This window comes from Bufo gargarizans, unplaced genomic scaffold (assembly GCF_014858855.1).
Source record: "Bufo gargarizans isolate SCDJY-AF-19 unplaced genomic scaffold, ASM1485885v1 fragScaff_scaffold_5_pilon, whole genome shotgun sequence".
Lineage (NCBI taxonomy): Eukaryota > Metazoa > Chordata > Amphibia > Anura > Bufonidae > Bufo > Bufo gargarizans.
Window position 1 is genome coordinate 10,570 of NW_025334147.1, and position 17,488 is coordinate 28,057.

The window sequence follows — 17,488 nt, forward strand, 5'->3', positions numbered from 1 at the left end:
TGTAATAAAAGCGTTTTCAATACAAAAAAAAATTAAATAAGGTCAGTACTGTAGCCAATAGGAAGACACTGGTTTATGGAATACAATGCAAGAATGACAGTAAACACTGACACGCAGGAAGGTCTGTAGGAATGGGGGGGGGGGTGAGTCATTCCGGGCGACAACCTCTCATGTCTGAGTCTCTGGGCAGATCTCCCAGCTATAACATGGTCGTTACAGCCCTAGAGTGGGGGCGCTGTATGGACCCCGTGACCAGAATGGTTCCGTCCTTCCGTCTGGCGTCAGAGATTCTTGCCGAGCGACTTCTCTTTTTCTCTGTAGATCTGGAAAATAAAAAAGGGAAGAGGCGCGCGCTCATTACTGAGTCAGGAGGCACCACACGCTCTGGGACCTCGGTGTGGCAGGGCGGCAAAGGGGCAGCGGGGCCTGGACTGATGACCGATTGGCGCGGAGGCAGCGGACGGTAAGATACACGTCAGCTAGACATGAGACGTCCAGGGCGGTCAGTACTGCGGCTGCCATGTCACAGGAGCAGAGGACCCCCGCCTATCAGACATTGCCGGCATGTCCTGCGGGGTACCCCTTTAAATCTTTATACTGCTGTCTTATAACGGGGGACGGTGACATGTGACTTATCAGTCGGTTACAAAAATGTTACATTGTCCACCAACAGTAAATAAATAATCATCAATAGACATGTGAATTTTTCAAAAATTCGATTTGGCCATTTCGCCAAATTTTTTGAAAAAATTTGTTTCGGCAAATCATGTTAAAAAATGTCTATTTCCTGGCTGCAGAGAGCCTGTATAGCGGTGTAGAACACTGTGCCTGTATAGCGGTGTAGAGCACTGTGCCTGTATAGCGGTGTAGAACACTGTGCCTGTATAGTGGTGTAGAACACTGTGCCTGTATAGCGGTGTAGAGCACTGTGCCTGTATAGCGGTGTAGAACACTGTGCCTGTATAGCGGTGTAGAACACTGTGCCTGTATAGCGGTGTAGAACACTGTGCCTGTATAGCGGTGTAGAACACTGTGCCTGTATAGCGGTGTAGAGCACTGTGCCTGTATAGCGGTGTAGAACACTGTGTCTGTATAGCGGTGTAGAACACTGTGCCTGTATAGCGGTGTAGAACACTGTGCCTGTATAGTGGTGTAGAACACTGTGCCTGTATAGCGGTGTAGAACACTGTGCCTGTATAGCGGTGCAGAGCGCTGTGCCTGTATAGCGGTGCAGAGCGCTGTGCCTGTATAGCGGTGTAGAACACTGTGCCTGTATAGTGGTGTAGAACACTGTGCCTGTATAGCGGTGTAGAACACTGTGCCTGTATAGCGGTGTAGAACACTGTGCCTGTATAGCGGTGCAGAGCGCTGTGCCTGTATAGCGGTGTAGAACACTGTGCCTGTATAGCGGTGCAGAGCGCTGTGCCTGTATAGTGGTGTAGAACACTGTGCCTGTATAGCGGTGCAGAGCGCTGTGCCTTGCAGTAACACACACAGGGAGTCTGCTAATGTATGACAGGCAGATGACGGGCGTCGCACTTAGGCCTTTTTCACACGGTTGTCCCAGATTTGCTCCGGATGCGTTGCGTGTGCATTGGGGGGGAACCTGCGCAAGTTGCATGCAGTTGCAGTGAGTTTTGACTGCGATTGCGTTCCGATGTTCCGTTTTTTTCTGCACTAATGCAATGCGTTTTGCACACACGTGCCTAGACTTCTTCACTGAAGTTCGGTTTTGGGTTCGGTGTTCTGTTCATTTTATTATTTTCCCTTATAACCTGATTATAGGAGAAATAATAGCATTCTTCATACAGAAAGCTTAGTACAATAGCGCTGGAGGGGTTAAAAAATAAAAACTAAATTAACTCCCCTCATCCTCTTGTTCGCGCAGCCGACATAGTCTTCTTTTAGGACCTGCAAAAGGACCTTTGATGACGTAATCGCGCTCACCACGTTGTGACGCCAGTGCAGGTCCTGCTGAATGAAGATATTATACAGCGGGGGTCAGCAGTAAGTGTCTGTGTTGACGTCAATGATTTTTTGTCTTTCCTCCGATCTGTCAGAACAATAACCTCCAAAAAACGGATCCTGTCTGTGGAGCGTCCGCCTTCACTCGGTCCGCGTTTGGTCAGTAATCCATCAGTATTGGTAAAGCCAAGAAAACCAGGAGTGGATCCAAAACCGAGATGACCGAGTCAACCAATCAAGAACCGCTGGGTTTCTGGTCAAGACACGACCGCTAGATGACCCCGGGAGCTCAGGCCTCTCGCTGCGACCTCTGCCTGCGCCAGAAACATTTAGGCCTCTGCCCCTCCCCTGTGCAGGGCCGGGCACTTCTCTGCCCCTCCCCTGTGCAGGGCCGGGCACTTCTCTGCCCCTCCCCTGTGCAGGGCCGGGCACTTCTCTGCCCCTCCCCTGTGCAGGGCCGGGCACTTCTCTGCCCCTCCCCTGTGCAGGGCCGGGCACTTCTCTGCCCCTCCCCTGTGCAGGGCCGGGCACTTCTCTGCCCCTCCCCTGTGCAGGGCCGGGCACTTCTCTGCCCCTCCCCTGTGCAGGGCCGGGCACTTCTCTGCCCCTCCCTGTGCAGGGCCGGGCACTTCTCTGCCCCTCCCCTGTGCAGGGCCGGGCACTTCTCTGCCCCTCCCCTGTGCAGGGCCGGACACGTCTCTGCCCCTCCCCTGTGCAGGGCCGGGCACTTCTCTGCCCCTCCCCTGTGCAGGGCCGGACACGTCTCTGCCCCTCCCCTGTGCAGGGCCGGGCACTTCTCTGCCCCTTTTCTGTGCAGGGCCGGGCACTTCTCTGCCCCTCCTCTGTGCAGGGCCTGGCACTTCTCTGCCCCTCCTCTGTGCAGGGCCTGACACTTCTCTGCCCCTCCTCTGTGCTGGGCCTGACACTTCTCTGCCCCTCCTCTGTGCAGGGCCAGGCACTTCTCTGCCCCTCCTCTGTGCAGGGCCTGACACTTCTCTGCCCCTCCTCTGTGCAGGGCCGGGCACTTCTCTGCCCCTCCCCTGTGCAGGGTCGGACACGTCTCTGCCCCTCCCCTGTGCAGGGCCGGACACTTCTCTGCCCCTCCCCTGTGCAGGGCCGGGCACTTCTCTGCCTCTCCTCTGTGCAGGGCCGGGCACTTCTCTGCCTCTCCTCTGTGCAGGGCCTGGCACTTCTCTGCCCCTCCTCTGTGCAGGGCCTGGCACTTCTCTGCCCCTCCTCTGTGCAGGGCCGGGCACTTCTCTGCCGCTCCCCTGTGCAGGGTCGGACACGTCTCTGCCCCTCCCCTGTGCAGGGCCGGGCACTTCTCTGCCCCTCCCCTGTGCAGGGCCGGGCACATCTCTGCCCCTCCTCTGTGCAGGGCCTGGCACTTCTCTGCCCCTCCTCTGTGCAGGGCCGGACACGTCTCTGCCCCTCCTCTGTGCAGGGCCTGGCACTTCTCTGCCCCTCCCCTGTGCAGGGCCTGACACTTCTCTGCCCCTCCTCTGTGCAGGGCCGGGCACTTCTCTGCCTCTCCTCTGTGCAGAGCCGGGCACTTCTCTGCCCCTCCTCTGTGCAGGGCCGGGCACGTCTCTGCCCCTCCCCTGTGCAGGGCCGGGCACGTCTCTGCCTTTCCCCTGTGCAGGGCCGGGCACTTCTCTGCCTCTCCTCTGTGCAGGGCCTGGCACTTCTCTGCCCCTCCCCTGTGCAGGGCCGGGCACGTCTCTGCCCCTCCCCTGTGCAGGGCCGGGCACGTCTCTGCCCCTCCCCTGTGCAGGGCCGGGCACGTCTCTGCCCCTCCCCTGTGCAGGGCCGGGCACTTCTCTGCCTGTCATACTGTTAGATCAAATAAATAAAAAGGAAATTAAAACACCCCAAAAAAATCTGTAATTTTCTTACTTCACCGCACAACGGTAAATACCTTTTTTGTGCCACTAATACACACAAAAAAGGGCTTTAGAACCTATAACTGCACCGCTGAACGGCAAATGTATTTTTCTTTTGCCAATAATACACAACAAAAAGGGTTGTAATTCCGCACACAACCGCTCCGGACCCGCAGTCAGTGCAGCGCGCTGTAATAGGACTGTTCTACAGAAACGCTGTGGATGATTCCTCCCTGTCCTTTCCCTGAACTTGTAAATAGTTTTTTTCAGCACAATGCAGTCTTCCCTCGCACTGTTCCTAGCGCCTGCCGACGTCTCCCCCTGCACTAAGTGCACTGGAGAATGGCAGAATCCAAGATGGCTGCCGCTATTTATAGGGCTGTGACATCACAGGGCTGGCTGGCTGCTGATTGGCTGCAGGCATGGCATTGTGGGTGATCCCGCCTTTCCAGAGTTCTTTACCACAAAGCGCAAGGAAATTCGGATTCGGTGTGAATTGAATCAGCTTCGATTTGCTCATCTCTAATCATCACCATAGCAACAGCTGATAATAATAACAATGAACCTGCGCAGCTAGGGGCCCTGCAGGAAAGGGGCCACTGCTACCACATGAAAGCTTGAAGCCGCAGCCAACCTCTGTCCTCATCAGTCTGTGATTGGCTGCAGAAGTGACATGCTGAATCCAGGCGCCACACCGACACTAGAGGGAACCCGGTGCAAGTCTATAACACCGCCATCTACATGTCTACTAAATCTGCCCCCGTGCACTGATGGATTCTACACACATCACCTAAACACAAATCCCCCCAACTGCTCAGCAGCTCTAGAGGACCCCAGACGATAATGGTGGGCACAAAACACATTCCTGGAAACCACCATCTACGTGACGATCTGTATGTAGTGAGCTCCCTCTAGTGGTGGCTGTATAATCTGTATGTAGTGAGCTCCCTCTAGTGGTGGCTGTATAATCTGTATGTAGTGAGCTCCCCCTAGTGGTGGCTGTATAATCTGTATGTAGTGAGCTCCCTCTAGTGGTGGCTGTATAATCTGTATGTAGTGAGCTCCCTCTAGTGGCGGCTGTATAATCTGTATGTAGTGAGCTCCCTCTAGTGGTGGCTGTATAATCTGTATGTAGTGAGCTCCCTCTAGTGGTGGCTGTATAATCTGTATGTAGTGAGCTCCCTCTAGTGGTGGCTGTATAATCTGTATGTAGTGAGCTCCCTCAAGTGGTGGCTGTATAATCTGTATGTAGTGAGCTCCCTCTAGTGGTGGCTGTATAATCTGTATGTAGTGAGCTCCCTCTAGTGGTGGCTGTATAATCTGTATGTAGTGAGCTCCCTCTAGTGGTGGCTGTATAATCTGTATGTAGTGAGCTCCCTCTAGTGGCGGCTGTATAATCTGTATGTAGTGAGCTCCCTCTAGTGGTGGCTGTATAATCTGTATGTAGTGAGCTCCCTCTAGTGGTGACTGTATAATCTGTATGTAGTGAGCTCCCTCTAGTGGTGGCTGTATAATCTGTATGTAATGAGCTTCCTCTAGTGGCGGCTGTATAATCTGTATGTAATGAGCTCCCTCTAGTGGTGACTGTATAATCTGTAGGTAGTGATCTCCCTCTAGTGGTGGCTGTATAATCTGTGTGTAGTGAGCTTCCTCTAGTGGTGGCTGTATAATCTGTATGTAGTGAGCTCCCTCTAGTGGTGGCTGTATAATCTGTATGTAATGAGCTCCCTCTAGTGGTGACTGTATAATCTGTAGGTAGTGATCTCCCTCTAGTGGTGGCTGTATAATCTGTGTGTAGTGAGCTTCCTCTAGTGGTGGCTGTATAATCTGTATGTAGTGAGCTCCCTCTAGTGGTGGCTGTATAATCTGTATGTAGTGAGCTCCCTCTAGTGGTGAATGTATAATCTGTATGTAGTGAGCTCCCTCTAGTGGTGACTGTATAATCTGTATGTAGTGAGCTCCCTCTAGTGGTGACTGTATAATCTGTATGTAGTGTGCTCCCTCTAGTGGTGAATGTACAATCTGTATGTAGTGAGCTTCCTCTAGTGGTGAATGTATAATCTGTATGTGGTGAGCTCCCTCTAGTGGTGACTGTATAATCTGTATGTAGTGAGCTCCCCCTAGTGGTGGCTGTATAATCTGTATGTAGTGAGCTCCCTCTAGTGGTGACTGTATAATCTGTATGTAGTGAGCTCCCTCTAGTGGTGAATGTATAATCTGTATGTAGTGAGCTCCCTCTAGTGGTGGCTGTATAATCTGTATGTAGTGAGCTCCCTCTAGTGGTGGCGGTATAATCTGTATGTAGTGAGCTCCCTCTAGTGGTGGCTGTATAATCTGTATGTAGTGAGCCCCCTCTAGTGGTGACTGTATAATCTGTATGTAGTGAGCTCCCTCTAGTGGTGAATGTATAATCTGTATGTAGTGAGCTCCCTCTAGTGGTGACTGTATAATCTGTATGTAGTGAGCTCCCTCTAGTGGTGACTGTATAATCTGTATGTAGTGTGCTCCCTCTAGTGGTGACTGTATAATCTGTATGTAGTGAGCTCCCTCTAGTGGTGGCTGTATAATCTGTATGTAGTGAGCTCCCTCTAGTGGTGGCTGTATAATCTGTATGTAGTGAGCCCCCTCTAGTGGTGACTGTATAATCTGTATGTAGTGAGCTCCCTTTAGTGGTGACTGTATAATCTGTATGTAGTGAGCTCCCTCTAGTGGTGGCTGTATAATATGTATGTAGTTAGCCCCCTCTAGTGGTGACTGTATAATCTGTATGTAGTGAGCTCCCTCTAGTGGTGGCTGTATAATCTGTATGTAGTGAGCTCCCTCTAGTGGTGGCTGTATAATCTGTATGTAGTGAGCTCCCTCTAGTGGTGGCTGTATAATATGTATGTAGTTAGCCCCCTCTAGTGGTGACTGTATAATCTGTATGTAGTGAGCTCCCTCTAGTGGTGACTGTATAATCTGTATGTAGTGAGCTCCCTCTAGTGGTGGCTGTATAATATGTATGTAGTTAGCCCCCTCTAGTGGTGACTGTATAATCTGTATGTAGTGAGCTCCCTCTAGTGGTGGCTGTATAATCTGTATGTAGTGAGCTCCCTATAGGGGTGGCTGTATAATCTGTATGTAGTGAGCTCCCTATAGGGGTGGCTGTATAATCTGTATGTAGTGAGCCCCCTCTAGTGGTGGCTGTATAATCTGTATGTAGTGAGCTCCCTCTAGTGGTGGCTGTATAATCTGTATGTAGTGAGCTCCCTCTAGGGGTGGCTGTATAATCTGTATGTAGTGAGCTCCCTCTAGGGGTGGCTGTATAATCTGTATGTAGTGAGCTCCCTCTAGGGGTGGCTGTATAATCTGTATGTAGTGAGCTCCCTCTAGTGGTGGCTGTATAATCTGTATGTAGTGAGCTCCCTCTAGTGGTGACTGTATAATCTGTATGTAGTGAGCTCCCCCTAGTGGTGGCTGTATAATCTGTATGTAGTGAGCTCCCTCTAGGGGTGGCTGTATAATCTGTATGTAGTGAGCTCCCTCTAGGGGTGGCTGTATAATCTGTATGCAGTGAGCTCCCTCTATTGGTGGCTGTATAATCTGTATGTAGTGAGCTCCCTCTAGTGGTGGCTGTATAATCTGTATGTAGTGAGCTTCCTCTAGTGGTGGCTGTATAATCTGTATGTAGTGAGCTCCCTCTAGGGGTGGCTGTATAATCTGTATGTAGTGAGCTCCCTCTAGGGGTGGCTGTATAATCTGTATGTAGTGAGCTCCCCCTAGTGGAGGCTGTATAATCTGTATGTAGTGAGCTCCCTCTAGTGGTGACTGTATAATCTGTATGTAGTGAGCTCCCCCTAGTGGTGACTGTATAATCTGTATGCAGTGAGCTTCCTCTAGTGGTGACTGTATAATCTGTATGTAGTGAGCTCCCTCTAGTGGTGACTGTATAATCTGTATATAGTGAGCTCCCTCTAGTGGTGGCTGTATAATCTGTATGTAGTGAGCTTCCTCTAGTGGTGGCTGTATAATCTGTATGTAGTGAGCTCCCTCTAGGGGTGGCTGTATAATCTGTATGTAGTGAGCTCCCTCTAGTGGTGGCTGTATAATCTGTATGTAGTGAGCTCCCTCTAGGGGTGGCTGTATAATCTGTATGTAGTGAGCTCCCTCTAGGGGTGGCTGTATAATCTGTATGTAGTGAGCTCCCTCTAGTGGTGGCTGTATAATCTGTATGTAGTGAGCTCCCTCTAGTGGTGACTGTATAATCTGTATGTAGTGAGCTCCCCCTAGTGGTGGCTGTATAATCTGTATGTAGTGAGCTCCCTCTAGGGGTGGCTGTATAATCTGTATGTAGTGAGCTCCCTCTAGGGGTGGCTGTATAATCTGTATGCAGTGAGCTCCCTCTATTGGTGGCTGTATAATCTGTATGTAGTGAGCTCCCTCTAGTGGTGGCTGTATAATCTGTATGTAGTGAGCTTCCTCTAGTGGTGGCTGTATAATCTGTATGTAGTGAGCTCCCTCTAGGGGTGGCTGTATAATCTGTATGTAGTGAGCTCCCTCTAGGGGTGGCTGTATAATCTGTATGTAGTGAGCTCCCCCTAGGGGTGACTGTATGATCTGTATGTAGTGAGCTCCCTCTAGTGGTGACTGTATAATCTGTATGTAGTAAGCTCCCTCTAGTGGTGACTGTATAATCTGTATGTAGTGAGCTCCCCCTAGTGGTGACTGTATAATCTGTATGCAGTGAGCTTCCTCTAGTGGTGACTGTATAATCTGTATGTAGTGAGCTCCCTCTAGTGGTGACTGTATAATCTGTATATAGTGAGCTCCCTCTAGTGGTGGCTGTATAATCTGTATGTAGTGAGCTTCCTCTAGTGGTGGCTGTATAATCTGTATGTAGTGAGCTCCCTCTAGGGGTGGCTGTATAATCTGTATGTAGTGAGCTCCCTCTAGTGGTGGCTGTATAATCTGTATGTAGTGAGCTCCCTCTAGTGGTGGTGTATTATGCACTGAGGCCCCTGGGATGGTCGCTCTATGAGCTGAATTCTGCCTTTCACTTCCTACTTCTAATAAATAAAGGACTTGATGGAAAGAGGAACACATTGATGTCGCACCAAAACCCTGATGATGATGATGGTGGGGGAGGTGGTGGTGGGGGTGGGGGAGGGGGGGGGGCTGCAAATGACGAGGTCATTATTAACACTGAGAGGGCAGAACATTCAGTACATATGAGGACATGAGGCACCGTCCCCTGTGAGGCAGAGGTCTCTGGTGCCTCTTAGCTGTAATTGTCAGTCACATCATTGATCTCCTCCTTCCTCCCCTTACCGCAGGTCCCTGCTGGTTGGTACCTACCTCTCTGGGCTCCTGTCAGCAGGTCTGTCCCTCTGACACCGGCTGACCTGTCACATGTGCACTTGGCAGCTGAAGGCGTCGGTCCCATGTTCATATGTGCATTGCTGAGAAAAATTGTGTTTTAATATATGCAAATGAACCTCTAGGAGCAATGGGGGCGTTGCCATTACACTTAGAGGCTCTGCTCTCTCTGCACTCTGACTGTCTGGTCCTATCAATCAAAGTGCAGATGGAGCGGCAATTGCAGAGAGAGCAGAGCCTCCAGTACACTTAACAGGTCAGCGGGGGGGACATAAGAAATAATAATCACATATTTATAATGCACCCCCCCAGTAGTGCCCTCTTTACATATAATGCCCCCAGTAGTGCTCTCTTTACATATAATGCCCCCAGTAGTGCCCTCTTTACATATAATGCCCCCAGTATTGCTCTCTTTACATATAATGCCCTTCAGTAGTGCCCTCCTTACATATAATGCCTCCAGTAGTGCCCTCTTTACATATAATGCCCCCAGTATTGCCCTCCTTAAATATAATGCCCCCCAATAGTACCCTTTTCTTATATAATTCCCCAGTAGTGCTCTCTTTACCTATAATGCCCCCCAGTAGTGCCCTCTTTACATATAATGCTCTTCAGTAGTGCCCTCCTTACATATAATGCCCCAGTAGTGCCCTCTTTACATATAATGCCCCAGTAGTGCCCTCTTTAAATATAATGCCCTTCAGTAGTGCCCTTTTTACATATAATGCCCTTCAGTAGTGCCCTTTTTACATATAATGCCCTTCAGTAGTGCCCTTTTTACATATAATGCCCTTCAGTAGTGCCCTTTTTACATATAATGCCCATCAGTAGTGCCCTTTTTACATATAATGCCCTTCAGTAGTGCCGTCTTTACATATAATGCCCTTCAGTAGTGCCCTTTTTACATATAATGCCCTTCAGTAGTGCCCTTTTTACATATAATGCCCTTCAGTAGTGCCCTTTTTACATATAATGCCCCAGTAGTGCCCTTTTTACATATAATGCCCTTCAGTAGTGCCCTCTTTGCATGTAGTGCCCTCTTTGCATATAATGCCCTTCAGTAGTGCCCTCTTTGCATATAATGCCCTTCAGTAGTGCCCTCTTTACATATAATGCCCTTCAGTAGTGCCCTCTTTACATATAATGCCCTTCAGTAGTGCCCTCTTTACATATAATGCCCTTCAGTAGTGCCCTCTTTACATATAATGCCCTTCAGTAGTGCCCTTTTTACATATAATGCCCTTCAGTAGTGCCCTCTTTACATATAATGCCCCAGTAGTGCCCTCTTTACATATAATGCCCTACAGTAGTGCCCTCTTTACATATAATGCCCTTCAGTAGTGCCCTCTTTACATATAATGCCCTTCAGTAGTGCCCTTTTTACATATAATGCCCTTCAGTAGTGCCCTCTTTACATATAATGCCCCAGTAGTGCCCTCTTTACATATAATGCCCTACAGTAGTGCCCTCTTTACATATTATGCCCCAGTAGTGCCCTCTTTACATATTATGCCCCAGTAGTGCCCTTGTAAGCCTTGTATTGGGGTGGGTTCCCCAGAATACAGTGAAGTCACAAACGAGAATAGCAACCCCAACACCAGCTTTTGCCAAAACAGAATTTTACTTAAATGTGGCAATAAACACAACCGGTCATGACTGAGCCGCCGCACCTCACCTGTAATTACCCATATAAAACAAGAATCACTGTATGAGTGCGTGGTGCGGGCTAGCCTGCGGTGCAGCACAGCAGCTTACAATCTTACAAAGCTGTACAGGATTCCCGCTCCCATAACTGGTCCTGTAGCATGTGCCTGAGTATTTCTCCTGAGCAAAACTCCAGCCGGGCTTGAGATTGTGGGAATTGTCCCTTTAAGTTATGGAGTCCCTGCAATGAACAGTAGTAACACTTGTGGCCTGACACAGAGACCCCAACTAACTACAGGCCTGGTCTCATCTCTAGCGCCAACACTGTGATGAGGTGCGTGCACGATCTTACCGACCCGGGTCTGCTCTGCCTCCGCTGGTGACTCTGAACAGAACAAAAGCCTCGCCAACAAGCATGCGGCACCGCAGTGTATGTCGCTATGCTCCTCCGCTCTCATCAGCGCTCCTGGAAGCAATCCTCCTTCCTCTGGACAGGATCAGGGTCTTGGACACAATCAGCTTCACTTAACGTACTTTCACATTTGCGGCAGAGGATTTCGGCAGGCTGTTCTGTCGCCGAAACTGCCTGCCGGATCCGGACGCCAACTGATGGCATTTGTCAGACAGATCCGGAAGTGGATCCGTCTGACAAATGCATTTAAAAATACCGGATCCGTCTCTCTGGTGTCATCCGGAAAAACTGATCTGGTGGTATTTATTTATTTTTTAAAGGTCTGTTTTGCCGGAACATTTAATGCTGGATCCGGCACTAATACACGTCAATGTAAATTAATGCTGGATCCGGCATTCCGGCAAGTGTTCAGTATTTTTGGCCGGAGAGAAAACTGCGGCATGCTGCGGTATTTTCTCCGTCCAAAAAACGTAAAAGGGACTGAACTGATGCATCCTGGACCGATCGCTCTCCAGTCAGAATGCATTAGGATAAAACTGATCAGTTTTTCCGGAATTGTGCTCCTGTGACGGAACTCCGTGCCGGAAAACAAAAACGCAAGTGTTAAAGTCCCTTTAGCTGCCGCTCCGGTCACTGAGGGATGCCCCCACACCGGGATGCCCCCACACCGGGATGCCCCCACACCGGGATGCCCCCACACCTGGATGCCCCCACACCTGGATGCCCCCACAACGGGATGCCCCCCGATCCTCAGTCTCAGCTCCCTCTCAGTTGGCTGCTCCCTTTCCCTTCCTCTCCAGGCTCTATGTGTAACCCCACCTCTCATGAATATGGAAATATCTGAAGTCTGTAGCTGTGTTTAGGAAACAGCGGCATCTTGTGGCCAAACAGCAGAACCTCAGTCCAGATCATTTAATTTAATCTACACAGTGTTCAAACAACCCTGCTCACATATAATGCCCCCAGTAGTGCCCTCTTTACATATAATGCCCCCAGTAGTGCCCTCTTTACATATAATGCCCCCAGTAGTGCCCTCTTCACATATAATGCCCCCAGTAGTGCCCTCTTCACATATAATGCCCCCAGTAGTGCCCTCTTCACATATAATGCCCCCAGTAGTGCCCTCTTCACATATATTGCCCCCAGTAGTTGTCACCACCAGACATCTGAGAAGCTCTGACAGACGTTCTTCAGAACCTCCTGCTTGAGGTTCTTTTGTTTTGCTTTCGTTTTCTCATCTCGTTAGCCTCTCTCAGCTGTCATGTAGTTGCACTGATTGCCTCCCTTTAAATCCCTTCCCATACTGCATCACTTTGCGGTTTATACAACTTCCTGGAGTGTGTGCATGCTGGATGCTACTACTGAGTCTTCTACAGATAAGTTTTGTTTATTCATTTGTATTTTCCTGTTTGCTGGATCCCAGGTGACCCTGACTCCCTCCGTATCAAGTGTAAGGAGCCGGTGGTCGTGTCCCCTCACTATTATAGGGTGTTCAGGTGTTATACAGTCGAGGTACGAGGATATGCGATCATCTACCATTGGGATTTTTGCATAGGCTGAGCAGTTAGGGAGAGAGCCAGGTCTGATGCAGGGCTCTCCCTTTTGTTCCTTAGTTTTGGATCCAGTGAGTCGGATCTTCATTTTGTGTCTTCTAGTTTTCTGTACACCTTCCGTGACAGTAGTGCCCTCATCACATATAATGCCCCCCAGTAGTGCCCTCTTCACATCTATTGCCCCCAGTAGTGCCTTCTTCACATATATTGCCCCCAGTAGTGCCCTCTTTACATATCATGCCCCCCAGTAGTGCCCTCTTTATATATTATGCCCCCCAGTAGTGCCCTCTTTACATATCATGCCCCCCAGTAGTGCCCTCTTTATATATTATGCCCCCCAGTAGTGCCCTCTTTATATATTATGCCCCCCAGTAGTGCCCTCTTTACATATCATGCCCCCCAGTAGTGCCCTCTTTACATATCATGCCCCCCATTAGTGCCCTCTTCACATATATTGCCCCCAGTAGTGCCCTCTTCACATATATTGCCCCCAGTAGTGCCCTCTTCACATATATTGCCCCCAGTAGTGCCCTTCTTACATATCATGCCCCCCAGTAGTGCCCTCTTCACATATATTGCCCCCAGTAGTGCCCTCTTCACATATATTGCCCCCAGTAGTGCCCTCTTCACATATATTGCCCCCAGTAGTGCCCTTCTTACATATCATGCCCCCCAGTAGTGCCCTCTTTACATATCATGCCCCCCATTAGTGCCCTCTTCACATATATTGCCCCCAGTAGTGCCCTCTTCACATATATTGCCCCCAGTAGTGCCCTCTTCACATATATTGCCCCCAGTAGTGCCCTTCTTACATATCATGCCCCCCAGTAGTGCCCTCTTCACATATATTGCCCCCAGTAGTGCCTTCTTCACATACACTCACCTAAAGAATTATTAGGACCACCATACTAATACGGTGTTGGACCCCCTTTTGCCTTCAGAACTGCCTTAATTCTACGTGGCATTGATTCCACAAGGTGCTGATGGCATCTGTAGAAATGTTGGCCCATATTGATAGGATAGCATCTTGCAGTTGATGGAGATTTGAGGGATGCACATCCAGGGCACGAAGCTCCCGTTCCACCACATCCCAGAGATGCTCTATTGGGTTGAGATCTGGTGACTGTGGGGCCATTTTAGTGCAGTGACCTCATTGTCATGTTCAAGAAACCAATGTGAAATGATTGGAGCTTTGTGACATGGTGCATTATCCTGCTGGAAGTAGCCATCAGAGGATGGGCACATGGTGGTCATGAAGGGATGGACATGGTCAGAAACAATGCTCAGGTAGCCCGTGGCATTTACACGATGGCCAATTGGCACTAAGGGGCCTAAAGTGTGCCCAGAAAACATCCCCCACACCATTACACCACCAGCCTGCACAGTGGTAACAAGGCATGATGGATACATGTTCTCATTCTGTTTACACCAAATTCGGACTCTACCATTTGTCTCAACAGAAATCGAGACTCATCAGACCAGGCAACATTTTTCCAGTCTTCAACAGTCCAGTTTTGGTGAAGCTCGTGCAAATTGTAGCCTCTTTTTCCTATTTGTAGTGGAGATGAGTGGTACCCGGTGGGGTCTTCTGCTGTTGTAGCCCATCCGCCTCAAGGTTGTGCGTGTTGTGGCTTCACAGATGCTTTGCTGCAGACCTCAGTTGTAACGAGTGGTTATTTCAGGCAACGTTGCTCTTCTATCAGCTTGAATCAGTCGGCCCATTCTCCTCTGACCTCCAGCATCCACAAGGCATTTTCGCCCACAGGACGGCCGCATACTGGAGGTTTTTCCCTTTTCACACCATTGTTTGTAAACCCTAGAAATGGTTGTGCGTGAAAATCCCAGTAACTGAGCAGATTGTGAAATACTCAGACCGGCCCGTCTGGCACCAACAACCATGCCACGCTCAAAATTGCTTAAATCGCCTTTCTTTCCCATTCTGACATTCAGTTTGGAGTTCAGGAGATTGTCTTCACCAGGACCACAACCCGACATGCATCGAAGCCACTGCCATGTGATTGGTTGACTGGATAATCGCATTAATGAGAAATAGAACAGGTGTTCCTAATAATTCTTTAGCTGAGTGTGTATTGCCCCCCAGTAGTGCCCTCTTCACATATATTGCCCCCCAGTAGTGCCCTCTTCATATATCATGCCCCCAGTAGTGCCCTCTTCACATATCATGCCCCGAGTAGTGCCCTCTTCACATATAATGCCCCCCAGTAGTGCCCTCTTCATATATCATGCCCCCAGTAGTGCCCTCTTCACATATTATGCCCCCCAGTAGTGCCCTCTTCATATATCATGCCCCCAGTAGTGCCCTCCTCACATATTATGCCCCCCATTTGTGGTCCCTTTACATATTGTGCCTCCTAAATGCCTGCTGCCCCGGCTTCCTGCGTTACGGTACAGGTGGTCGCGAACGTCATTGCAACCTCCTGAGCCGGATCTGTAGTGGGGCGATGATGATGTCACACACCGCCAGTGACCCAGCGCAGGAGGTTGCGATGATGTCATTGCGACGATCCTGCACCTCAGGCCTCCCGACCTTTAGCTTATGAGGCTCAGGAGCCAATAAACTCTGGAGCTCCCCGTGGACCGGCTGATCCACGGCCTGGTACTGGTCCGCGGCCCGGTGGTTGGGGACCGCTGCGCTAAAGTATTGTTCATCCTGTAGCACCTGTTTCATGAATAGAATGTGACACAGTGAAGACTGACACACAGGTGGAGCAGTAGGAGGTGTCTGGTTGTCCCATGTTTTGTGTCTCAGTCGTCTCCATCCTCTTCCTCCCCGCAGACCCCCCGCTCGCCACCATGTTGTCGGAGTCGTTCCTGCGCACGGCCGTCTACAGGGAGCGGATGAACGCTGAGGAGCAGAAGGACGAAGAGAAGTCGCAGAAGAAGACGTCGTCCTGGGCGCTGGGGGCCGCGCTGTCCGATCGTAGGGAAGGCGGATCTGAGCCACTGTGTCAGGGGGAGGCCTCAGGTCCCATCTCACAACCCTTGCGTATCCCGAGGCGCGAGGTGCTGAACGACGCCTCGCTGGATCTGTACACCTCGTGGTCCAGCAGGTACGGCAGCATCTACAAGAACTACCCCGACCTGCACATCGCGGGCGACCACATCCTTCAGAAAGTGGACTCCGGGTGCATCCTGGACGGCGACTGCGAGGACGGCCCGGTGCTGCTCTCGGCGGACATTGACCGCAGCAGTCCTCCAACTGAGAACCCCGGGGGGCTCCTAACAGAAGGGGGGCCCCCAAGTGTAGAGAGCCAGGTCCTACCCTCGGCCCCCTTCTCCAACTCTGTGCTGAACGGCTTCCTGGAGAAGAAGATGGCGGAGCTGTATAAGCAGTGCTACGAGGAGAAGCTGACCGCGGCCGGCACCTCGCCCATCCCCCACCTCTGGTCCACCGTCCTCATGCACAACGTCCACCTCATCAGCCTGCAGATGTCGCAGGAGCGGAACGTCCACCAGTCCACGGCCATGGAGGCCATCCTGAGGAGTCTGCGCTGCGCAACCAGCGGGGGGAGCTCCGAATTCATCACCCCCATCCTGCACATCTCCAGCCCCGATAAACCCGAGGCACCGGCGAGCAACCTGCCCTTTATTAACAGCAGTCGGGGGCAGAGCAAAAAGTGACGCTGCATCATGTCCACTGTGCTCTAGTCACACCCAGAGCTGCATCATGTCCACTGTGCTCTAGTCACACCCAGAGCTGCATCATGTCCACTGTGCTCTAGTCACACCCAGAGCTGCATCATGTCCACTGTGCTCTAGTCACACCCAGAGCTGCATCATGTCCACTGTGCTCTAGTCACACCCAGAGCCGCATCATGTCCACTGTGCTCGAGTCACACCCAGAGCTGCAGCATGTCCACTGTGCTCTAGTCACACCCAGAGCTGCATCATGTCCACTGTGCTCTAGTCACACCCAGAGCTGCACCATGTCCACTGTGCTCTAGTCACACCCAGAGCTGCACCATGTCCACTGTGCTCTAGTCACACCCAGAGCTGCATCATGTCCACTGTGCTCTAGTCACACCCAGAGCTGCATCATGTCCACTGTGCTCTAGTCACACCCAGAGCTGCATCATATCCACTGTGCTCTAGTCACATCCAGCGCTGCATCATATCCACTGTGCTCTAGTCACATCCAGCGCTGCATCGTGTCTAGTGTGCTCTAGTCACATCCAGAGCTGCATCATGTCCACTGTGCTCTAGTCACATCCAGAGCTGCATCATGTCCACTGTGCTCTAGTCACATCCAGAGCTGCATCATGTCGACTGTGCTCTAGTCACATACAGAGCTGCATCATGTCCACTGTGCTCTAGTCACACCCAGAGCTGCATCATGTTCACTGTGCTCTAGTCACATCCAGAGCTGCATCATGTCCACTGTGCTCTAGTCACTTCCAGAGAGCATCACATCTAGAGCTGCACATATTACATCATATATAATGATAAGCAACTGTGTAAATCGTGTTTTATGCTCTAGTCACATCCAGAGCTGTGCCATATAACCTCATACATATAATGAGTGGTTATTACACAGGCAGGATAAGTGATTACAGTACAATTAAATGCAAGGACTTCCAGATGCCGCCTCTGACTGGAGTCACTCAGCTTCCGTCTGTCCCAGACCACCATGACGGCTTCTTCCAGCCACAACCCTG

The 17,488-nt window shown here is 50.6% G+C and overlaps 1 protein-coding gene across 1 annotated transcript; it reads left to right on the forward strand.

The window, feature by feature from the left end:
* Nucleotides 1–325: 325 nt before the first annotated feature.
* On the forward strand, nt 326–16,598 carry LOC122922675 (TLR adapter interacting with SLC15A4 on the lysosome-like). The gene is made up of 2 exons (XM_044273372.1): nt 326–463; nt 15,610–16,598. The coding sequence occupies exon 2, from the start codon at nt 15,627–15,629 to the stop codon at nt 16,452–16,454; it is 828 nt and encodes a 275-aa protein (XP_044129307.1). The 5' UTR covers nt 326–463; nt 15,610–15,626; the 3' UTR covers nt 16,455–16,598.
* The last annotated feature ends 890 nt before the right edge of the window (nt 16,599–17,488 follow it).